This window comes from Glycine soja, chromosome 16 (assembly GCF_004193775.1).
Source record: "Glycine soja cultivar W05 chromosome 16, ASM419377v2, whole genome shotgun sequence".
In the NCBI taxonomy this organism is placed as follows: domain Eukaryota; kingdom Viridiplantae; phylum Streptophyta; class Magnoliopsida; order Fabales; family Fabaceae; genus Glycine; species Glycine soja.
Window position 1 is genome coordinate 21,517,154 of NC_041017.1, and position 25,673 is coordinate 21,542,826.

The 25,673-nt window shown below is 36.8% G+C and overlaps 1 protein-coding gene across 1 annotated transcript; it reads right to left on the reverse strand.

The window, feature by feature from the left end:
* Positions 1 to 7,305: 7,305 nt before the first annotated feature.
* Positions 7,306 to 25,177, reverse strand: LOC114390903. Its single transcript, XM_028351831.1, has 7 exons — positions 24,700 to 25,177; positions 23,441 to 23,595; positions 22,835 to 23,083; positions 9,051 to 9,185; positions 8,796 to 8,978; positions 8,542 to 8,703; positions 7,306 to 8,031 (listed from the first exon to the last, which is right to left on the reverse strand). Exons 1-7 carry the CDS (start codon positions 25,052 to 25,054, stop codon positions 7,612 to 7,614), a joined length of 1,659 nt encoding a protein of 552 aa, XP_028207632.1. The 5' UTR covers positions 25,055 to 25,177; the 3' UTR covers positions 7,306 to 7,611.
* Positions 25,178 to 25,673: the final 496 nt, after the last annotated feature.

A 25,673-nucleotide genomic window follows, 5' to 3' on the forward strand; every position in this document is an offset into this window, starting at 1 on the left:
TTATAATTTGTTATTATTTTTTAATAAAAAATACATTATTTTCATTTTATTTTTGAAAAAGCTATTGTTTTTAATTATAATTATATTTATAATTATTATAAAAATAATTTGTATGTAATTAATTAATTATAGTGTTTGTTTAAGTTGATTTTTAATAAAGAAGTTAATTCACTATAAAATTAATTAAAATTCAAATTTGAAAAAAAAAAATATATATATATATATATATATAATAATTTTTTATTTATGAATGATTGTATTGTAATTGATTCAAATCGTTTGGATATGGTTTCCATCTCTTCGGTTATGGTCACTTAGGTCTGAAAAACTTAGCCTTCACCAAAACATATAGATTGTCTCAAGTGATATGGTACCAAGAACATATTTAGATAGCTCACATGCACATGGAAGACCGTGAGTAATTCTTACGACACATCCACCACGAGAAGGATTTTTGTCAGCATAATGTACACGTTCATACTCAACAACAATCTAATTTAAAGCATATCTTGATACCATGCGAAGTAGCCTCTTGTATAAGGTAACTTTAAGAACATGTTCAACCACATGTGTACTTGTCTCAAAGGATGTCTTAATTTCAGTGTGTTGCAGCACGATCATGTTGTTTATGGCATCCCAAACACCACATAGGTCTCCAAAGCTATTCTGTAATAGTCTTTTTAAAGCCCAATGAGCAAATTCAACCCTACATTTGAAATATAAAAAAACAATAAATAAATACAATAATTAAAATCCATGAATTCCTTAACCCCTAAGAAAAAAAATATGAACATTTTCATACCTATTTTTTGTGGTGTTTCCTAAGTGCATCACTTTATTCGTCCAGGCTTTAACAAATTTTTCCTTGTGGGAAATTATCCATTTTGGGTAGACATAGTCAACAAGCATTGGCCATGGTGAACAAGTAATTTCAAACTTCTTAAGTCAATCATTGAACTAATGCTCGAAACGACAATCAACCAAACTCCCCAGGCATCCATGACACTCCCATGCATTTTATTTTTTTTTACCAATTAGGGATTTACATTTTGCCTTGACATTCTTGTTGATGTGAAACCTACACAACAAGTTGGTACAGTCAGGGAATACAATTTTTATTGCATTCATTAATGACAGGTCTCTGTCGAAAACAATAACTCCAGGGAGGACATCATGTCTTAGAAAAAGATCTCGAAACCATTCTAGAGACCATACCACATTATTTAGACGTTCTCCATCCAAATATGCAAAACCTACAGAGAATGTCATCCCCATTGGTGTCACACCAAGTCAAGTAACGGGAACCTGTACCTATTAGTTTTGTAAGTATTATCTATGAAAAATACTAAATTACATGCATTGCATAACTTTATTGCATCAGGATGACACCAAAAGATATCATGTACAACATCTTCATCCTTTAATCTATGCTAATGAATATACTGATCTCGTTCAAGAAGTTTCATTAGATGTTGCATTTCAATATCACTGCCTCTTAAAGAACGGTATGCACTTCTTACATTGTATATTTGTTTAATTATTGTATAACTATTGGCATTGTGCTCCTTCAGCGCTAGCAAAATATTTCTTGGTTTCACCATTGACTTTGTCATATCAGCAATAATTATCTTTTCATCCTTAGTCAATCGACCAGCGTATGGATGTCCAACTAATGACTTTACCATTTCATGATTGTGACTCCCACACATTAACTTCACCATTCATCCTTGGCCTCCAACCACTTGTTTCTCACGAAGCTTAAAGGAACACCTACATTTCCTACTGCCAGTATTTCTTCTGATAAATTCTTTCTTCCTACACCTATACTGATCACTCCTTTCACAACCAATTAACAAGAATAAAGTCCTTCCTCTCATACCAGTGTTTGGGTATGACCTCATAATCACCGTAACCGCTTCAAATTCAATTTCATAAGCAACTGATCGAGCCCACTGCAAAACATCATCTTGGGTAGCAAACACCTACAATGCAATCCACACAAGTTTATTCTTCAAAGAGACATTCATTTTATTAATTTAATAACAATAAATCACATTATTACCCGGGAAGTATTAAACGCATCAGAACAATCAACAGGTTCTTCATTCACACCAGCTTCGTTTTCATTTTTTTCATTCATATCAACTTCTTCAGATATTATATTGTCATACATCCATTGATTTTCGTCCATATTAACAAGATATTCAAAAGTTTCAACATCACAAACAAACAACCCCTAATTGCACCATACATATACTATCACACAAAACCCTACATAATCTTTTATTGCATATAATTTTATAAACATTAAAATTGATAACCCTATATATTAAAACCAATAACTCCAACTTTTTATACTTACAATTCATAACCATATAATACATAAAAAAAAAATTATAACCATAACATATGTAGTAAAATAAATTGCTTTATTCAACTTAATTCTAATTCATGAAATTATTACCACACAAAACAATCAATTTTAGACCACAAAAACTCAAATAAATTATCCGTAAATTACAACTATAAATTATCTTACAAATAATACCATTTTCAAAATATAAAAATAAGTAATTACTAATTAATTATCAATCTTTAATTCTTTAAAAATATCTAAAACAATGATACAAATTATATTTCAAATAAACATATAATCAAATAATTTTTATTTACACATTAAATTAATATTTTTAACAATCATAGTAACATATTTATAATTTTAAAAAAAATAAAAATTAAATATTTATTTTAATTTTAAAAAAATTAAAAATCTTTATAAATCATATGAATGAACTAATCCATATGATTTATACAAATTACTTAATTCGTATGTGACGCAAACAAAAAAATTAACAATGTACCTCAGACGTATCTCCGTTAACAATCGAACCAATCACCGCAACAATCACCACCGACATACCTCCATGGGTCTTTCACCTAAACCAAAGCAACAATGTGCACCTCTCAGAACAATGAAAAACCAAGAGGAAATAGAGAAAATGAGGAAGGAATGAAAGTGTAACTCAAACAAAAGAAAAGCAACTTAAAAAGGAAAAAGAAACCAAAAGGGCATTTTCAAAATTACATAAAATTTCTAGGTACACAAGCAATAATGCTGGTGCACCTAGCAACACCCTCCTTCAACTCATCCATCTGTATCTTTTTCTATGGGTGCAGCACTAGGAAACAATTTAGATTATGGGCTAGGTTTTTAGGGTTACAACTTATAGGATGTTTTTCCCCTTTTTGTCTGTTTTTTATTTTTTGGGCCTTCGTTTGAGTTCATAGCTTTTTAACATAATAATAATAATAATAATAATAATAATAATAATAATAATAATAATAATAATAATATGTTTGGTGAACCATTCTCAATCTTAGTATTTGTTTTGGACTTTGCAGCCTGTGTTTGTTTATTCTACTGACTAAAAATAATAATAATAATAATAATAATAATAATAATAATAATAATAATAATAATAATATTTAATTTTTTATATATGCATATAACTCCTACCAGTCATGTTATGATCTTTGAGTTACGCTCATTTACTTCTCTCTCATTTCTCTTACAACAGTTAACCAATGATCCCTCAAAGTAGAATAACGGTGATAGACTTGTCTGGTTTAGAGGACCAGCAACCTCCCAAGAAGAAGAGAATTAGAAGGAGACTCAGGGTAATTTCATTGGTATTCTACCTTATTATATTGCTCTTCTATTTATAATGCAAAATTATAACTGATTTTGTCATTTTGTGCTAGCATTATCCTAACGGAATTACAAAATCAAAAGGCAAATAGCAGACAAACTAAGGAAATGCAGATTTTGTTGCTGGGAGTGAAGATTCTGATGCCTATTCAGCAAATTCTCTCTTTCTCATATGAAATCCTTCAAGTACGCTGGTGTGGTGCTATTCCTCTTAGGCCTGTTCCTTACTGTTTGTACCCCCTGTCTGTTAGTCTTTGTGTTGCATCCCTGATTGCTATCACTCCATGTCGCTTGCGGAAACACCTTGTCCTCAAGGTGGTAGTTAGCACGGAGTTGGTCCCAATCCTCCCAGGAAGTATCGTCAGGGCACAGACCATCCCATTGGACCAAGACCTCCCATTTTGGTGTAGAAGAGTCCGACAAGCATTTGGAATCCACAATGGCCAGAGGAGTAATAAGAGGTTGATTATCTATGGCGGTGGCCGGCAGAGGTAACTACGGATCATCACCCGGAGCTCCATGAAAGGGCTTCAACAGAGAACAGTGAAAGACGGGATGAATGCAGGAAGTGATTGCGATGTGAAAATAAGCACTTGCTCCCTGTCTCCGGATTATAGGACAAAGCTAGGGTGGGGTGAGAAGATTACAAGAAGGACCAACAGACGCAGGGTCGCAGGCGCCAAATGTCTTGAGAGAGAGAGCATGATTTGGGCCTGAGTCGGGTTAGTGGTATCAGGTGGGTCGGGTGGGCGCTCTAATTGGATAAGGTCACCGAAGGTTGCGTCTTCTTCATTAGCTATTAAGAGGAACATAAGAGAGGCACATTTGTGCCCTCGATGAAATCATTCATCACAGTTGAAACACAAACCGTGTTCCCTACACGAAGCCAATTCTTCCGGGGAGAGTCTCTTCAGAGACACCGATGTTGGGGTTGTCGCGAGGCCTGGAAGCAATGGGGTCGCAATTGCCAACAAGGGCCGCGGGGGCGGCACGACAAGGGTGGAGGGTGGTCGCGCGCGTGCCTTGAGAAACTTCTCATCCTGAAGCCTAGCCAGGCCTGCCGCCTGCACCAAAGTGAGAGGCTGGAAGGCTTGGACCTCCTGGCGGATCTCCAGAGTCAACCTAGAGATGAAACAACTCGAGAAATGATGGAGGCAGTCCGATAATACGGTTCGCAAGATCTTTAAACTTCGAAAGGTAATTTGTGACTGTGGACCGCTGTGTAAGCTTGAAAAGGGCACCGGTGGGGTCCTCGTATTGCGACGGGGCAAACCATGTCTGCAACACTTGAAGGAATCCTGGCCAGGAGGTGAACTAACCATTACTGGTCATCCACTGAAACCAGGCCAAGGCACGCTCCTCCATGTAGAAGGAGGCGATGGTCAGCCTATCGTGCTCGAGCGTAGCATGGTATTCGAAGAACTGGTTGATCTTAAAGATCCAACCAAGGGGTTCGGTACCATCAAACCGTGGGACATCAAGTTTCAAGCGGTGAGGGTTCGAGGTGGAACACAGGTGGAGTGGTATTGGACGAGGAAGGTGAGGGAGAGGAAGTCTCAGGTTGGGCTAGTTTGTGGATCAATTCGTCGAGTTTCAAGGTCATGGTGTGTACTGTTTCAGTCAAGGATAAGTGATGGGTTGTGAGTTTGGTTATGGCATCTTCCAATCTATCGGAAGAAGCTTTGGGCCTAGTGGATTCCGCCATTGAAGAGCAATGAGAGCACCAAAATTGATAGACTTGTCTGATTTAGAGGACCAGCAACCTCCCAAGAAGAAGAGAATTAGAAGGAGACTTGGGGTAATTTCATTGATATTCTGCCTTATTACACTGCTCTTCTATATATAATGCAAAATTATAACTGGTTTTGTCATTTTGTGCTAGCATTATCCTAACGGAATTACAAAATCAAGAGACAAATGGCAAACAAACTAAGGAAGTGCAAATTTTGTTGCTGGGAGTGAAGATTCTAATGCCTACTCAACAAATTCTCTCTTTCTCAGATGAAATCCTTCAGGTACGCTGGTGTGGTGCTATTCCTCTTGGGTTGTTCCTTACTGTTTGTACCCCTTGTCTCCTAGTCTGTGTTTGCATCCCCTGATTGCTATCAAGGTGTAAGTCCACTTAGATGTCGAGCCCTTTGTCCAACTTCTCTCCATAAACCATGATGAAACAACTTTTTTACAACAAACCTACGGATTATTGTCCTTTCTAGATTTTATACTGATAATACTTACGGATTGTCCCTCTCTGGATTGTATAAGAGATATGGATTGTCCTCTCTAGAATACCTTCGTAACATTAATGTTTAGCTTCCGAATTAACGATTCTAGAACACATAAACATTGATGGAGCCTTCCGAAAATGCAAATCTGGAATTGCTTAATCTGATGCATAGGAGAAAATCACAGATTCACTATGGTCTCTAAAACAACCATCAACAGCCGCTGACTAAGATTGCAAATGTACAGATCCATCACAATTCAATTTGAAAACCCCATGCAAATCTGAAATGCATAGTATTTGCAACATTCAACAATTTCACATGCTGCAAACTAACTTCAATAACATCCACTTGGCATGATATGCTCAAAAACCCATCAATTCCTACCACGCCAAATATTGTCCAGGGTCACAACAAAAAGAATACTCCAGCTTAAATTATCCTTTCGCCAACCCATAAAACAAAACAGTGAGATAGCGATGTTTGCTGTTGGTTTAATACATAGCTATCGCTTAAATTACAAAAAAGTATACAAAATCTAAAGGCTAAATTACATATTTGGTCTAATTTTTATTCAATTCATATGTTTTTAATATTTTTCAGTGAGAAACCAAATTAAACCTTTTTAAAGCTCATTCATGACAAAAATAATCCTTTTAAAAAACACATGTATTTTTTTTTTCTCGTTAGGTCACATCTTGCAATTGATTGCAAGGATTTTTAAGTTATTAACAAATATAAGAGACTAAAATGAAGCTTCCAAAATATAAAGAACCAAACTAAACAAAGACTAAAACATAAAGGACCAAATATATATTTTAGCCTAATCAAATATATCTAAAAGTTGTTATATTTTTCTGTGACTATAATTCTACTATTAGATTATTTAATTTAATTTATAATTTATTAAAATGTTATTAACATTTTAATATTTATAAAATTAGACGTGGATGCAATCATGGCCACTTAGCTACAACCACACGTGAATCAGTCCCAAGTTTTCAGAACATTGGCCAATATTGCTTACATAGTATTTGGTAGGGGGAATGGAGGAAATCAATTTTTAGGAGGAAGGTGGGAAATGGAGGGGAGATAAATTCATCATCATCCAATTTTTGCACCCCTCCAATATTGGAAAGATTAAGAAGGAAGATAATTTAAAACATTTCAAGTGATTACAACGGTAGAAAATTAAATTTATTTTTAAAATTCTTCCCCCCTGTGAACTAAACAAATAAGGATTACCTCCCTTCTCTCCTCTTAACCAAACAATATGTTTAATCAAAATCCCTTCCTTTCCTTTCCCTGCCTTAAATCCCCTCCCCTTTCCTCCTTTGAATCAAACAGTCTCTTAATGTTGATTTGTACTAATAATTTCCTTCAAAAAGACGAGCTCTAACCTTTAAAAAATTGAATAATCTTGTTGTACTTGTACGTAAATAGCCTTTATCATATGAATTTACAGAAAAAATCGTTACTTTTAGCCATACGGAGGGCAGAACCAACACAGCTTACATGCAGATCGCATTGTTGTGGCTTGAACGCAGCCTCTTCTCTTAACCTTGTAATACAGAAAATGGACCTTCACAAGTGTTAAACTACATCAGCAAACTTTTCAAGTTTCTAGTCATTCAAACTATTAGCCACGGATCCTTGATATGTATTCCACAGCACAGTGACTCAAGTAAGCTTTGAATTAAACCACCCAGAAAATTTAGCCACTGATATGATATTCTGATACATTTTGTGTATCAATCCATGGCCAGGTTCCTGGATAGAGGTAAGCAACCAGTGGTAATCTGACAATGTTGAATTAGATAATGGCTCTAGAAACTCACACTTTTCTAAGATGTCTGGTGGAGGTGCTCCATCAACTAGGTTGCCATTTAGCCTCGGCCCACCCTTGGTTAACTCCACGGGCACATTGGCCGAATGACCTTGAAGATGAGAGGGAGAGGCACCTGGGATCACCTCCTGCTTAAAAGGGAGTGCTCTTGCAGATTGCAGACAAAACTCTATCCATTGATGGATTAATGGTGATGGTCCCCTGATGCGTCCACCAATCCGATTTGTTTGAATCCTAGAGGCAGCAGGAATTGCCTGGGAAAACAAAAACAAAGGTGAAAAGGGAGGCCAGAAGAAAGTCAATAATGCCTAGTGTCTAAGGAAATAAATTTTCAAGTAATTTATTTGTAAATTGAACGCAACCATCAATAAATAGGTGTATCTGAATCCCATTTGAATATTTTATATAAAATCTTCTATTGCAGTATTACTAGGGTGCCACTACCAGTTTCCAGATACCATTTTAAATCATTCTACGTAATAATTTCTTAAGGCCATTAATCGAACAGATATCAAACCTTAAAAAGCAAGATAACACTCAACAGTAAGAGTGATACCCAAAGATTGAAACCATCAATAAATAGGTGTATCTGAATCCCATTTTAATAGTTTATATAAAATTTTCTATTGCAGTATTACTAGGGTGCCAGTGCCAGTTTCCAGATACCATTTTAAATCATTCTACGAAATAATTTCTTAATGTCATTAATCGAACAGATATCAAACCTTAAAAAGCAAGATAACACTCAACAGTAAGAGTAATACCCAAAGATCTGCCCATAAACTCGCTCCGGACTTTGGAACAACAACAGCGACATTAGACATGCGCTTAGCAGCAGGAATAATATCACTACTCCATCCAACAGCTACCCACACGTCTCCAACTCCAAAAGCTTTTAAATAGTTTGAACTATCAAACAGTCGAACCTACAAATACATATCAAATGAATAGCAACTTAAATTATTGTTTGGAATTAAAAAACAACAGCATCAGTTGAGAGATTATCAAGTAACAATACCTGTTTTGCAAGCAAAGCCAAATTATGTTTAACAGCATCTCTCCCACCATTAACTTCCATGTTGATGTCATTTGTATTGTAGGAAGCCCCCATATACTTCAAAACTGCTCCAATAACTTCTCGGGGAGAATCAACCATTGAAATCCTCCCTGCAAGATCGGGCCGCCACAGATCTGCCCAGTCCTGCAATTTCAGTTGACATACTCTCATAAACACACTACAAGAGTTTTACAGTGTTTATTGAAAGCAACTTACCTCTACCGGAGCCAATTTATGCTTTTGGAATTTATTTGTCTTGTATGCTATTACCATGCAGCCCCATCGATATGGGGCAGCCCATATATCACCTTTAGGATCCATTTCTCCCTCACGGTTCCTGCGTAGGTATACCTGGAACTTTGTTAGAGAGCATGACATATTTTTTTTTTTGCTCAGCAAAAATAGATAATATATTAATTGAGTACCAGAGGTACAAGCTTACAAAGTTTACATATTAAGACCACAGACCACTAGTTCCATTATGAAACATATGTAGTCTTGATAGAAACCAAAAGCCTAGATACAAGTGCCTGTGCTCTGCATGACATATGCTATCAAGAGAGACAATCCAAAAAGGATAATAACCAACTTAACATTGTATACACTATAAGCCCAGGCAAATGCACCACAAATAAAGGAGATGTTACAATCAACCCCTTGAACTCATTTTTAGTGATCTTTGGGGACAAGCTCCCTTTGTTTCATCTACTGTGTAACTACTGTTACTTTTGTTGATGCCTACACTAGGTGTACCTGGATTTTTCTGCTTAAAGCAAAATCTGAAACGCTGAATATTTTCAAACAGTTTCAAGCAATGGTTGAGAAACAGTTTGGTCTTCCTATCAAAGCTGTTCAAACAGTTTGGCTCATCTTCATTTTTATCTCCATTCAATCCTAATGTTACTCTTATCCTTCACAAACTGTTTCATGTCACTAATATCTCTAAAAATCAGCTAAGTGTAAGTCAGTCTGCAGAAGATAATTCTGTGTTTTTTGAATTCCATGCTAATGTTTGTTTGGTTAAATCTCAGGGATCCAATGAGATACTTCTCAAAGGAAATGTCAGTTCTGATGGTTTGTCCTTGCTTCAATGTCAAGACAAGATCTCTTACGCCTAGTTCTAGTTTACCTCATTCTTCTGCCTCTGTAAATTCCATTGCTTCAAGCACTTGGCACTCTAGGCTAGGCCATCCTAGGGCTGCTGTTCAAAAACTTGTAATGCAACTTTGTAAGATTCCATTTATCAATAAAAGTGAGCTTCATTTCTGTTGCTCATGTTGTCTTGGTAAAGCACACAGACTACACTCTCCCTCTTCTAACACCACTTACAACCAACCCCTTGAACTCATTTTTAGTGATCTTTGGGAACCAGCTCCCTTTGTTTCATCTACTGGATAACTACTGTTACTTTTGTTGATGCCTGTGGAAGCAAAGCTTCATGATGAATCAAAAATGATTCAAAGGTGTTTTGATGATAACAATGATGACAACAAAAGATGATGACAAAGGTGATGAACAAAAAGTTCAAAAGATCAAAGAACAACTCAAGTGAATCAAAGAACAACTCAAGTGAATCAAAGAACATCTCAAGTGAATCAAGAAAAAGTCAAGAGTTCAAGAATCAAGAAGAATTCAAGACTCAAGAAGAAAGCCTACAATCAAGAATCAAGATCAAGATTCAAGAATGAAGAAAAGACTCAAGCAAGATAAGTATTAAAATTTTTTTTCAAAACTTTGAATAGCACATGAGTTTTTGACAAAACCTTTACCAAAGAGTTTTTACTCTCTGGTAATCGATTACCATAGTGTTGTAATCGATTACCAGTAGCAAAATGAGTTTGAAAAAGTTTTCAAACTGAATTTACAACGTTCCAAATATTTTCAAAAGGCTGTAATCGATTACAATGTTTTGGTAATCGATTACCAGTGTCCTTGAACGTTGAAATTCAAATTTAAATGTGAAGAGTCACATTGTTTCACTCAAAAGCTTTGTGTAATCGATTACACTTATTTGGTAATCGATTACCAGTGTTTGTTTCTGAAAAATCTAAAGATGTAACTCTTCAAAAAGGTTTTGACTTTTTCAAATGGATTTTAAGTTCTTCTAAAAGTTATAAGTCTTCCGAATGGCCTTCTTGGCCAGACATGAAGAGTCTATAAAAGCAAGGCTTTGTTTTGCATTTTCAATTAATCTTTCAAAACAACAATCTTGTACACTTATTCAATCAATCTTTTACAAGCCCTGAATCTCTTTAAACTTCTTCTTCTTCTTTATACCAAAAGCTTTCTGAAGTTTTTTGGTTTTCCAAACCTTGAAAACTTGTGCTATTCATCTTTTCATTCTCTTCTCCCTTTGCCAAAAAGAATTCGCCAAGGACTAATCGCCTGAATTCTTTTTGTATCTCTCTTCTCCCTTTTCCAAAAGAACAAAGGACTAACCGCCTGAATTCTTTTGTGTTTCCCTTCTCCCTTGTCAAAGAATTCAAAACGACACAGTATGAGAATTCTTTTGATTCTTCCCATTCCCTAATACAAAAGCGTTCAAAAGTTTAACCGCCTGAGAATTCTTTTGTATCCCCATTCACAAAGTATCAAAGGTTTAACAGCCTAAGATTTTTGTCTTAACACATTGGAAGGTACATCCTTTGTGGTACAAGTAGAGGGTACATCTACTTGGGTTTGAATGAGAAAAGAGAGGGTACATCTCTTGTGGATCAATTCTAGTGGAGGGTACATCCACTAGGGTTTCAAAGAGAACAAGGGAGGGTACATCCCTTGTGGATCTTTGCTTGTAAAAGGATTTTTACAAGGTTGAAAGAAATCTCAAGGACCGCAGGTCGCTTGGGGACTGGAGGTAGGCACGGGTTGTTGCCGAACCAGTATAAAAACTCTTGTGTGTTTGTTTCCTTCTTCCCTACTCTTTTACTTTCCGCTGTGCATTTAATTTTTGCTTTTACTTTCTGTTAAGTTTCTCTTTTACTCCATATTCTCTTAACAACAAAAGTAAAAGCCTTAAAAGAGTAATTTTTAATTGGTAAAGGTTTAGGAATAATTAATTCAACCCCTCCTTAATTATTCTGAGGTCACTCGATCTAACAATGCCTACACTAGGTGTACCTGAATTTTTCTGCTTAAAGCAAAATCTGAAACACTGAATATTTTCAAACAGTTTCAAGCAATGGTTGAGAAACAGTTTGGTCTTCCTATAAAAGCTGTTCAAACAGACTGGGGGGGGGGGGGGGGGGGAAGAGTTCAGACCCTTTACTTCCTTTTTACAACAGTTAGGGATCATTCATAGGGTGATTTGTCCTCGTACCCATCACCAAAATGGTGTGGTTGAGAGAAAACATAGACACATAGTTGAGCTTGGACTCACTCTCTTGGCCCAAGCTCTTCTTCTTACCTATTGGGATCATGCCTTCCTAACCAGTGTCTTTCTTATCAATAGACTCCCTACTTCTTCTCTTAACTTTGATATGCCATTTGTTAAACTGTATAAACAGAAACCAGATTTTCATTTTCTAAGGGTGTTTGGGTGTGCTCGTTTTCCACTCGTAAGACCATACAACAAAAATAAACTTCAATTTAGGTCTCAAGTGTATTTTTCAAAGATATTCACCTGCCCACAAAGATGTTGTGTCTAATGAGTCAAAATTTCCCTATCCTAGTTTATTTTCCTCTCCTTCCTCACACTCTTTAGAGACTCAATTTCCCACCACCACTATACCTACTGTGTCTGTTCCTCAACAACAAGCACCCATTCTATGGTTGATAACTCTCCAATCAACAACCCACACATGTACATTCTCAGTCCAGTCAATCTCCTTACCAAAATTCTGTCTCATCCTCCGCCAGCCAATCTTCTCGTACTTTTCCTAGTGAGATTCATCCTGTACACATCTTCTATTGCTTCTACTAATTAATCTTCATCAAATTCTGATCTACAAGTTTCTCAACCAGAACAAGCTGTTATTCAACCCATTGCTCAAAACACACATCCAATGCAAACTAGGTCAAAGTCTGGAATTGTTCAGCCTAGAATTCATCCTACTCTTCTTCTTGCTCATATGGAAACTAAGTCTACTAAGCAAGCCTTGACTGACCTCATATGGTTAGCTGCCATGAAAGCTGAGTATGATGCCCTCATCAACAACAGTACTTGGACTCTTGTTTCTCTGCCTCCTAACAGAGTTCCCATTGGTTGTAAATGGGTTTTCAGAATTAAAGAGAATCTTGATGGTACAGTCAGTAAATACAAAGCCAGATTAGTGGCCAAAGGATTCCATCAGCAGTATGGAAACTGACTATACAGAAACATTCTCACCTGTGATAAAGCCAATAACAGTGAGATTGCTTCTCACCCTAGCTGTCACTTATGGCTGGCCACCTCAACAATGTGATGTAAATAATGTTTTTCTTAATGGGATTTTGGAAGAGGAGGTGTACATGCAGCAACCTCATTCACCAAATCTATGGTCTGCAAGCTTAACAAGGCCATCTAAGGTCTTAAACAGGCCTAGAGCTTGGTTTGATAGACTCAAGGTCAGCACTGTGTCTCTGGCTCATAACCCAGCAAGTGTGATGCCTCTTTGTTTGTCTACTCCATGGGGGCCATCAACAATCTACATGCTAGTTTATGTAGATGATATCATCATAACAGGGAATAATGCTTCACTAATAAAGCAACTCATCTCTAAGCTGAATACTGTATTCTCTCTTAAAGATCTTGGTTCTCTGAACTATTTCTTAGGAATTGTGGTAAAACATCAATCTGATGGTTCTATTGCTCTCACTCAAGGCAAATACATTAGAGACTTGCTGGCCAAAACCAATATGACAGAAGCAAAACCTATTTCTTCACCTATGGTAACTATATGTAAGCTAACTAAAAGTGGGTCTGATCCACTCACTGATGCCTATATGTACAGATCTGTTGTAGGTGCACTTCAGTATGGAACTATAACTAGACCAGAAATTAGCTTTTCTGTGAATAAACTCTGTCAGTTCATGAAGGAGCCTCTTGAAGATCACTGGGTTGCTGTTAAAAGGATACTAAGGCATCCTAAGGGTACTCTTACATGGGGTCTTCATCTAAAGCCAGCTTCTGCATCTTTCTCCATCAACGCATTTTGTGATGCAGATTGGGCCTCTGACCCTGATGACAGGAGGTCCACTTCTGGTGGCTGTGTCTACTTTGGTCCTAATATCCTGGTGGTCAAAGAAGCAGACAGTTGTTGCCCGCTTGAGCACAGAGGCCGAATATAGAAGCTTAGCCTTAGTTACTGCTAAAGTATCCTGGCTTCAATCCCTTCTTTTTGAACTTGTTGTTCCTCACCAACTCCCAGTCATTCATTGTGACAACACCAGCACTGTGTCTCGGGCTCATAACCCAGTCCTTCATGCTTGTACAAAGCACATGGAGCTAGACCAATTTTTTGTGAGAGAAATGGTTCTCAATAAACTACTTCAGGTAGTTTATGTTCCTGTTACTAGTCAGTATGCAGATAGTCTCACCAAAGCTTTGTCTCCCAAGCAATTTTGAAGTGTTCAGGGCCAAACTCACACTGTGTGATCCCTCCAATTCTTCTCGGTCTCACCCACCATGAGCTCGTTGGGGAGGGGAGGGGGGAGGGGGGGCGGCGGGGGGTATTAGAGTTAGAGTATTCTTATTCCACTGTATTTATTTTTACTTAGTGTTAGTTCTGTCAGTGAGCTGTTACCAGCTGTCAGGTAGTTGCAGTTACTAACTCTACTTAGTTAGTAACTGTTAGAGTTAGTTTACAGTTAAATCTCTCTGTATATGGAGATGACACAGTTGATTGTAATCTGTCTAATCATTTTCAGATCAATGATAAACTCAGTTTTCTATTCTCTAAATTCTATCACAAAATGTAAAATTAATTAAATAAAAAATGCGTGCAAGTAACATTAAGAATTGGCAAAAGATTTGCAAGAAATAAGACAAGGTCTGAGACACACTCATTGACTTTGTTTTGAAGGAGTTAAGAGTCCTCTTAGCTCGCATCAACGAACTTCATTGATCCTCCAACTGATGGCCTCCAAATCATTGCCTGCAGCTAGAGCTGGGCAAACGAACTTGGGCCCGTGGGCCACCTGCAAAACCCCCAACCCTCACGGTATATGGGCCTTGATATTTTGAGCCTGTTTAAATTGAGGGCTTTTTAGCTCAGCCTGCTTAACCCGTGGGTTAAATGGGTTTTATCCATGGGCCCCACGGGCTTTTTGCATTTTAATCTAAAAAATCTAATACTAATAAATAAGGGTGTAAACAGTAAAAAAAAAAGTATACAATTTAAGTACTTTCTTATATGGTTCAATGGTTGGTGGATGGTGATATAATATTTTTATTTAGTATAGAATTATAGATTAAGTAAACATAATGTAGAAAAATGTTTTTTAGGTGGCTTAAGATGCAAATTATGTTACCATTTTGGGAAAATATATTTTTTTATTAGACAACTCAGTTTTTAAAATGGGCCAAATTTTATGTTTTAAAATTTAATTTTCTAATTCGTATTTTAATTTTTTTGTCAAATGCAGGGTGGGTGTGGGCTCGAAAAAAACAAGCCCGTTAGGAATGCCGGCTTTGCAAGGTGGACTTCGTGGGACGGGCTTACCTGCATGCCCAGCTCTACCTGCAGCGCGCAAAGGGAATCATTATTCCTTGCTTTCATGTCAATTTTAGAAACTTCTTCAAATTTTTGTGTGATCTATTTTGTTTGGCTTCGTTTTTTATTAAATTAGAATCAGGCTGTAGGGATTTAATTGGGACCAGGAAACAACGTTGTGAGAGATGGAAGAAGGAAAATACGGTTGAAATTGATGCGGAGAGGGAGAAAAAAACGGGAGGGATGGTCGCCGCCCGCAGGAATCGCCTCCAATGAGTGACATCATGTTTTTTACTGGTGCAGGTTGAAGAAAAGAACGGAGGAGGAAGAGGGAGAAAGAAGGAACAAAAAATCTAGTGGAGACAGTGCATCATATGGGTGTGGATGAGGTGAATCTAACGGTCTATAAATGTGCGTAACATGTGAAATGGAGGGAGGAATTTTGGCTCGCAATTCTGTTAGCAAGGAGGTACACGTGGCAGCAGATTCGCATAGCATGGAAGTCAGGAAAAGCACACGCACAAGGAGAGAGAATATAAGGTTGTGAGGCTACACACTTTGGGGAATGTGAAAGGTGTATTTTCTCTTTGATCCCCTTCTGCAATATTTCTTGATTCCTTCTGCTCATCTTCTCTACTGTCCATTTCTAAAAACTTCTTGTACTTCATTCTCAGGTGATCGTCATTAGCTGAATGAAGATCGTGATTGCTGCTCTTTACCTTTAATTGTCTTTCCTTTTCTATCTAAGAACCATGTGGATGTTTCTTCTCAAATTTTCGTTGTAATTGCTCTAATTCTGTTTCAAGACTACTATATTGTTTCATTGGTGCTTTCATTGTCATCTATGGCTGAGCACAACGAGCGCACTCGTCTTCAACAACTGCAATCAGAAGTTGCAACGCTGACAGCATGAATGGAGGACCAACGTTCCAAGGACCAGAAATTACAAGATCGTTTCGTTCAGATGCAGAGATCCATAGAACTATTGATTCAGAATCAAGCAGCGGACACTGGTGGTTCGAGCTCAAACAGAGGTACTCCAAATACTCCGGTTATCCATTCAGTTCCAATTTCATCTACTATAGGTGTGAAGGAAATTTCATTGAGTTTTCCCCATTTTGATGGTCAATCACCAATAATTGAGTGGATTTTTAAGGCTGAGAAATTCTTCAATTATCACCACACTCCTGATCAGGATCGTGTGGATATTGCTTCCATTCATTTTGAGAAGGATGTGATACCTTGGTTCTAGATGCTTCAACGGTTACAGACGGTGAATATGTGGGCTGAGCTCCGACGAGCATTGGAATCTCAATTTGAACCCTCACTATTTGGTTGCCCTATGGCTGAGTTATTCAAACTTTAACAAGTTGGTACCGTTGCTGATTATTATCTGAAGTTTATGGGGTTAGCTCATCGCTCTGAAGGTTTGACTCCTGAGGCGTTGCTTAATTGTTTTATTAGTGGATTGAACAAAGACATCCATAGAGATGTAGTTGCTCAAGCTCCTGCTGATTTGTTGTGTGTGGTGATGGAAGCTTGCTTGTGAAGCTTCTATGGAGACTGGATCTTTGAGCTTCAATGAGATCCTTCAATGGTGATTTTCCACCATGGAGATGCAACAGAAGAGGAGAAGAGGTGAGAGGAGACGTCATCCACTAGGGGATAAGCCATGGAAGAAGGAGTTTCGCCACCAAGAATGTGCCTTAGATAAGAAGCTTGGAGAGGATGCTTCAATGGAGGAAAAGAAAGAGAGAGAAATAGAGAGGGGAGAGCACGAAATTGAAGGAAGAGAAGAGGGATAGAAGTTAAACTTTGAGTTGTGTCTCACAAGACTCTCATTCATCAAAGTTACAACAAGTGTTACACATGTTTTTATTTATAGCCTAGGTAGCTTTCTTGAGAAATTTCCTTGAGAAACTTTCTTGAGAAACTTCCTTGAGAAGCTTCTTTGATAAGCTTCCTTGAGAAGCTAAAGCTTAGCTACATACTCCCCTCTAATAACTAAACTCACCTCCTTGAGAAGCTTCATTTAGAAAATTCTTAGAGAAGCTAGAGCTTAGCTACACACACCTCTCTAATAGCTAAGCTCACCTCCTTGAGATGAAAAGCTAGAGATTAGGTACACACCCCCTAACAGCTAAGCACACCCCATGCCAAAATACATGAAAATACAAAAAAAGTCCTTACTACAAAGACTACTCAAAATGCCCTGAAATACAAGGCTAAAACTCTATACTACTAGAATGGCCAAAATACAAGCCCAAAAAGAAGGAAAAACATATTCTAATATTTACAAAGAAGAGTGGACCCAACCTTGGCTCATGGGCTCAAAAAATCTACCCTTAGGTTCATGAGAACCCTAGGACCTTCTTTAGCAGCTCTAGTCCAATCCTCTTGGAGTCTTTTATCCAATACCCTTGGGGGGTAGGATTGCATCATGCGGTTTCCTTAGCAAAATTGTATGAGGAGAAATATGTTTCAGTGCCCAGTCCTTGTTCTACCCCTTTTACACCTAGATATTCCACCTTATCTGCTTCAAATAATCATAATACTCAAAATACTGCCCAGAAATATCCCATTAAAAATAATTTACCTCCATTACTTCCTACTCCAAATGTTCCTCCTATTCGAAATAACAATGTTAAAAAAATAAGCCCAGCTGAAATGCAGTTGAGAAGGGAGAAAGGTTTATGCTAATTTTGTGATGAGAAGTTTTCATTCAATCATAAGTGTCCTAATAGGCAACTTTTGTTGTTGCAATCTGAGACTGATGATGCTGAATTGGAGTTTCATGATAGTGAAGACAAATTTGATGGTATGGCTGACAGCTCTAATGTGGTTATTGAAGACCACCATTTATCACTTAATGCTTTAAAAGGTGGTATGGGTGTCAGCACGATAAGGTTTATGGCCTATATTGGGAAGCTTCCAGTTAAGGTTTTGGTTGATGGAGGCAGTTCAGACAATTTTTTACAACCACGAGTTGCGAAATTTCTTAAGTTGCCTATTGAGCCAGCACCTTTTTTTAAGGTTATGGTCGAGAATGGCAATTACATGGATGCTGGGGCATGGTTAGCAAGCTAGCAATCAAGGCTCAGAATGCTAAGTTCCAATTACCTGTGTTTTTATTACCTGTTTCAGGAGTTGATCTTATATTGGGAGCTAGTTGGTTGAAAACAATTGGCCCTCATATTGCAGATTACGATAAATTACAATTGAAGTTTATGCAGGATGGTAGATTCACCACTTTACAAGGAGACACAGACTTAACCCCAGGCACAGCCCACTTACATCATATCAGAAGAATGTTGCAAACTGATGCAGTTGCTGAGATTTTTACTATGCAATTAATTGAGCCCAATTCAATTCAATGAGTTACCTACAGATATGTAACCAGAATTAGCCTTGCTGCTGCACTCTTATAGTACTGTTTTTGATACTCCTACATCATTACCTCCTCCAAGATCTCATGACCATTCTATTACATTGATTGAAGGCTCTCAACCTGTTAAGGTTAATCCTTACAGGTATCCTCACAGTCAAAAGGAGGAAATTGAAAAATTAGTAAATGGTATGTTGGAAGAAGGAACTATCCAACCAAGCAAAAGCCCCTTTTCATCTCCAATTATTTTGGTCAAAAAGAAAGATGGCTCATGGAGAGTTTGCACGGATTATAAAGCATTAAATGCTATAATTGTCAAAGACACATTTCCAATTCCAACTGTTGATGAATTGATTGATGAATTATATGGAGCGGTTTTCTTCTCCAAGTTAGACTTGAGGTCTAGTTATAATCAGATCCTTCTTAATCCGGAGGACAGATGCTAAACAGCTTTTAGAACTCATCATGGTCATTATGAATGGTTGGTTATGCCATTCGGTTTAACCTATGCACCAGCAACCTTTCAGAGTTTGATGAATGACATTTTCAAAGGAGCATTAAGGAGATTTGTGTTAGTCTTCTTTGATGACGTCCTTATATTCAGTTCTTCTTGGAAAGACCATTTATCTCATTTGGAATTTGTGTTGAACACATTGAAGCACCACCAGCTATTTGCTAGATTCTCTAAATGTGCATTTGGAGTTAGAGAAATTGATTACTTGGGTCATACGTTATCAGGAGCTGCTTAGTAATGGAAACAACAAAGTTAGATTGGCCATTACCTACATCTCTTAAGCAATTGAGAGGGTTTTGGGGCTTAACAGGTTATTATAGGAGGTTTGTGAAAGGTTATGCATCTATAGCAGCACCTTTAACAGATCTTTTAAAAAAGGACTCTTTTAAGTGGTCTGTTAGTGCCACTACTGCAATTAATAAGTTGAAGGAAGTGATGACTTCAGCTCCAGTTTTAGCTATCCCTAATTTTTAAGAGCCGTTTGTATTGGAAACTGATGCCTCGGGGACTGGAATTGGGGCAGTTTTAAGCCAAGCTGAAATCCTATAGCTTATTTTTCAAAAAAACTGTCATCTAGGATGCAAAAACAGTCGGCTTATATTAGGGAATTTCATGCAATCACTGAAGCTTTGGCAAAATTCAGGCATTATTTATTGGGCCATAAGTTCATTATTCGAACTGATCAAAAGAGTTTGAAAGAACTGTTAGAGCAACGATTGCAAACTCCTGAACAACAACAGTGGCTTCCCAAATTTCTGGGATATGATTTTGTCATTCAATATAAGCCTGGTAGAGAAAATCTACTTGCTAATGCTTTATCAAGAAGCTTTTTGATGGCTTGGTTAGAAGCTGTAGGTGTTTGGATGAATCAAGTATCAGCTTTGTTACAAGAGGATAATTCTTTAGCTGCAATTTACAAACAATGCATGGAAGGTACTGTACAAGGCACTGAGTATGCAGTGAAAGATGGGTTGTTGTTTTGGAAGGGTAGAATGATGATTCCTTCCAATAAAGAACTAAAAGAACAAATTATGCAGGAGTTTCATGCCTCTAAAATTGGGGGTCATGAGGGAGTTACAAAGTCAGTTTCACGAATTTGCAAGCAATTTTACTGGCCAAAAATGCAGCAAGATATAAGAGACTTTGTGAGGCAATGTATTATTTGCCAGCAAGCTAAAGTTGAACAAGCTTTACCAGCTGGTTTATTACAACCTTTACCCATTCCACAGATATTTTGGGAAGACATAGCTATGGATTTCATCAGTAATCTACCTCCTTCCCGTGGTTATGCTACTATTTTTGTTGTGGTGGATAGACTTTCAAAATTTGCTCATTTTATACCACTAAAGGCTGCTTTTAATAGCAAATCTGTTGTAAATGCTTTCATTTCTAATATTGTCAAGATGCATGGGTTTCCAAAAACAATACTCTCTGATAGAGATAGTATTTTTATCAATTCATTTTGGCAGCAGTTGTTCAAAGCACAGGGAACTATATTGGCTATGAGTTCTGTCTACCATCCTCAGTCAGATGGCCAAACTGAGGTTTTGAACAAGACTTTAGAAATGTATTTGAGATGCTTTGTATTTTATTATCCTAAAGCATGGGTTGATATGCTTCCATGGGCTCAATTTTGGTATAACACTTTGTTTCATCATAGGCTCATAGCATTGGAATGCCTCCCTTCAAGGCTGTTTTTGGACGTGATCCACCATCAGTTATTCCTTATGAATCTGACCCTAAAGATCCAGCCGCTGTGCAGGACTCATTGATTAATAGAGATAATTTACTTCAACAGTTGAAAACTAATCTTTTAAAGGCCCAGAATTATATGAAACACAATGCAAATAAGAAGAGAAGAGATTGTCAGTTGGAAATTGGAGATTTGGCTCTGGTGAAGTTGCAACCATATAGGCAGCAATCAGTGGCACTGAGAAAGAGTCAGAAATTGGGTATGAAGTACTTTGCTAGTATGTTTTATTTAAGACACCTATGACTTTTTATTGTTAATTATGAATGTCATGAATTTTGAGTAATCTTTTATCATTTTTGAGAATTTATATGTATATATTATACATTATATAAACTATAGACTGTATAAAAAATTTCAGAATAGCGACTATACGGCTATCCTCTATCCCGCTATAGCGGTTTTCGGGCAGACCGCTACAGCCACTATCCAAGATTCAAAATATTGAGTGATATAGATATTAGGTTTTCACTATGATGCTTTGTTATAATCTTCAGCAGCAAAGTTAATCTATTTTTCTAATGTGTTCTTTCAGTAAATTTAGTTTTTGTAATAAAAAGCTGGTGTAGTGATGGCAGTGGCACTGTACCATGTAAGCAAGAGCTCACGATTAACATTCAGGTTGCTATCACAAAATATCATGGGCTATTGAGGTTCAGACAAATAGCAGTTAATATGTATAGAACTACAGATAATAGTGGTACTTCTCTCACCAAGATTACCTATACTCTATTTCACTTTTATACTTCCTTAGAACTTCAAGTATTTTCTCTTAACCCTAGTTCACATTTAGGTTTCCACCTTTTATCCCAATATTACATTTTATTTATAAAAACAAAAGAAAGAAAACAACAGCAAGAACAAAGCCTTCTCCCCCTTTTAGAGTCTAGAGTTACAATCTTTCGGTTAAGATCTCTCTCTCTCTCTCACCCTGTTAGATAATTAAATGGAAGAAAGATATGATTAAATTAAGATAGAAAAGCCACTGAATTTCATTGAATTCAAATGGAAAAAAGAACTCTTGGTTGAATGGAGCAACAGAATACACAGGAATAACCCCAAAAGTAGCTATGAAAGCTACCCTCAAAGGACTAAGCTCTTACAAGAGTGATTACCTCACCATAACCACCATAACCACCACAACCCCTCAATGTCAAAACTTCCCTTTTTTCCCTAAAATCCCGTATAACTTCATCCCAACAACACTTCTCTGTGGTAGTATTGTGCATCCTTTTTTGTTAAATTTTCCTAACCAACTCTCCCCTTTTTTCATTACACCCTTATCCCTTCTATTGTAAACTTCCAAGACTCTTGGGCCATTCACAGTCTCAGGCCCACTTTCAATTTGTGTAGTTCCTGACCTAACAGTCTCTCTCTTAAAATAAGGTATGTAGGAACTCATAAAAAATCTACTGTGATACAAGTTCTATCAGTTTAGCACAAGCATAGAAGTATGCAGATATATATGAGCATGCATACAAGTATGTCACATACCCAGGTGCGCACACAGAAGCCCTCAGACAACTATGATGTCTTGGTTTGCCTCTATATGGTTTTCAAAACAAAGATATTCATATGTCATATATGCTTAATGAAGTATGCAGACACATCAAATTTAAGCTGAACTAAGTTCAAGAAATCAATGTTTTTGTTATAAAAGAAGCATACAGCCAATCTTGAGAGACAATTTCAAAGGAGAAGAAATACAAAATATAGTGTTACCTTCCATTTGTCATCTAAGCTTTTAAACCATTCCTGATCTTCTACATCTCTTATTGGTTCAATTATAGCTTTGTTAATAGCAAATTTGACCCATGAATCACCAATACCAACAATATCAGCCGCCAAAGCAGATGCTGGGCCAATTTTTCCTTTGGTAAAGGGAATTGATAGGTCAGAAAAGATGTTCTCAAGACTTGCATAATACTTGACGTTAAACTTCATTCTCCTCCCTTGAGAATTTATGAAGTCCTAAAAATGAAGAATAAATTAGCATGACAAACTATAAAATAAGTTACTGCAAATCTAGATTAAATTATTTTAGCAGCCATAAGTTGCTTGAAATGACATGGGAGATTCAAAGGAAGCTACAGTATGAACTAGCATAATCTCACCAAATGAACTGCTAATTGATGCTAGAAAAGAGTTTATAACAAGACATGATATTAGGATTTCAGAGAACTTTTGAGCAAACAATGCACATCCAGATTGGGAAGAATACAGAAAGACCATTCCCAGGAACCAACACCAAGAGAAAATACAGTGCAAACAATAATAGAACATGTTGATTAATCACAGAAAACAGGTTAAGGAGTATGTGTCACAGACCTTGATCCATGAAGGAGGTATGGAGCCACGTAGAGCAACAACTTTCAGAGGAACAGTCAATGCAAATGTTTTAGATTTCCAGGCATTAAAAGCTTCCTCTAATTCCTTATCTACTACAGTTTCTTTGTCATCTTGTTTTATTCCATCATGATCATCTGTGACCATTAAACCACAAATCACAACATCATGGATAATTATATATATGTATACGTGCATAAACTAGGTAAGTGCATATCATTATGAGTATGACTTCTCTCAAACTATGCTAAAACAGTCAAAACAACTGATAGGTAGCCAGCGCTATTTAGATTTGATTACCAGATAGAATTACAGAGATCCGTAATAAATTTTGTAACATCAACTTCCTTACGAAAGGGAGGCAGCTAAAACAAATTTTAAAATGTAAAGTAAATGACAGAATTAAAATATGAAAATATAGAAGCAAGGAAAGAAGAAATTAAAGAAACAAAACCCTCCCCATCTTTTGTTCAATTTTCATTCTACTTCCTTGTGTCCCTCCTGAGGTAGCATATTAGTTTTGAAGAAATAATAGATCTTTTTTTTCCCTTCCGTAAGCAAACTCTGTTGGATTTAATTTCAATCAAAATCAAACAATTAAACTTATTAAGTAATCCTTATCAAAAGTTTTGTATACATAACCTAGCAATACCACCAACTTAAAGGGAAGAAATTTCGCATTAATGTTTCGGTGGAAGTGAAACTGCTCCTTATTCATGTTAAAGTATAATTCTGGCTACCAACACGGTGCATTGGTGCAGTATGATTGACAGATAATTGCACCCCTTAAACATGTGATCAAGTCTCAGGTTCACGTGTATGGAAAAGCATATGTTGGGAAAGTTAGATACTCAAATGCATCTCAGTACCTCAAGGCTCAAGCGATTAGCATCTAGCTCTCAGCTAGGAGATACCCAGATATCCTAGTTTCACCTAAAAAACATAAATTCCATCTAACATCAAGGAATCAAAGCCTTATCTATTATTTTTCGAAATATTTTCGGATGCCATTTTTTATTTTGATGAATTACTACAAAAATATACAAAATCATACTATCACAGAGACATTTTTCGTAATTATTAGGAGAAATTAAAAATGAAAAAACACAATTCAACGCTTACGAAAATTAGTGACAAAAAGTAAAAACCACACCAGTAACCACCGAATTCAACTATAATTATTAAACATATGACAAACAATAACATATCAAAGAATAGAGTGTGTTAGGCTTCTTTGAAACCTTGAACAGTTTGCTCCTCCTGAACCGTGGGCAGAGCCGGCGCCGGCGGCGAAGAGGCCAAGCACATGCGAACGCCGAAGCAGAGAAACAGCAGGGCGGAGACGGCGGCGCGGGCAAAAGCCTTGAGAAGGGGCGTTGCCGGACGCGCGTGGCGATCGAAAGCGGAGGCTGCGGGTGGCGCCGACGAAGGGCGCGACGGAGTCCGGTGACCGGAGAATGTAATGGCGGCATTGAATCGCGGTAGGGGATTGGTGGGGATAATGAGAAATGAATGATAATAAGGGTTAGGGAAGAGATAAGGGCAACGCGGTGAGCGTAGAGAGAGAGGGTAATGCGTTTGTAGCAACAAGGCCATTGTTGAGAGACTCAAGGCCAACCTCTACACAGCACTTCGACCAAAATGCCCAGTCCCCATAAGTTTACCACTTTCACTGGATTTTTCCATCCAGTTTCCGCCAAGCATACTGATTTTTTTCTCCTTTTTTTTTAATTAGTCATTTTGGTGTTTATAATTGTATAAATTTTTAGGCTAAAATGTAATGTTATTTATTGTAGGTTAAATTACCCAATTTGGTTTTTGTCGTTTCAAATTCTTATCTTTTTTGTTCTTGAATTTTTTAAGTAGTCTTTTTAGTTTTTATAGTTTACATTTTAATTCTTTAATTTTAAAAATAATTTTTTTAAGTCCTTATAATTTTGTTTTCTAATTCTCTTTTAATTTCTATAATTTGAAAGTTGTCTTTTTAATCTATATACTTTATATTTTAATTTTCTTTTATTCATTACCATCAAAATATGAGTAATATTATCATTACATTTAACTATAAAAATATTATCAATTAATTCGTAACTAATTTATTGTAAAATAATTTGTAATAAAAAAATAATTGATAATTTATAACTAATTTGTAGCTAATTATTTTTATATATATATTTTTAGTAAGAACTAAAGGATAATTAAAATATAAATTATA

Coding starts and splice junctions, on each gene's coding strand:
- LOC114390903 (XM_028351831.1), bottom strand. CDS start 25,054: ATGGCCTTGTTGCTACAAACGCATTACCCTCTCTCTCTACGCTCACCG. Junction 9,186..22,834: donor GCTTAGATGACAAATGGAAG/GTAACACTATAT, acceptor ACAAAGTTCCAG/GTATACCTACGCAGGAACCG. Junction 8,032..8,541: donor GTTTATGGGCAGATCTTTGG/GTATTACTCTTA, acceptor TTGTTTTCCCAG/GCAATTCCTGCTGCCTCTAG.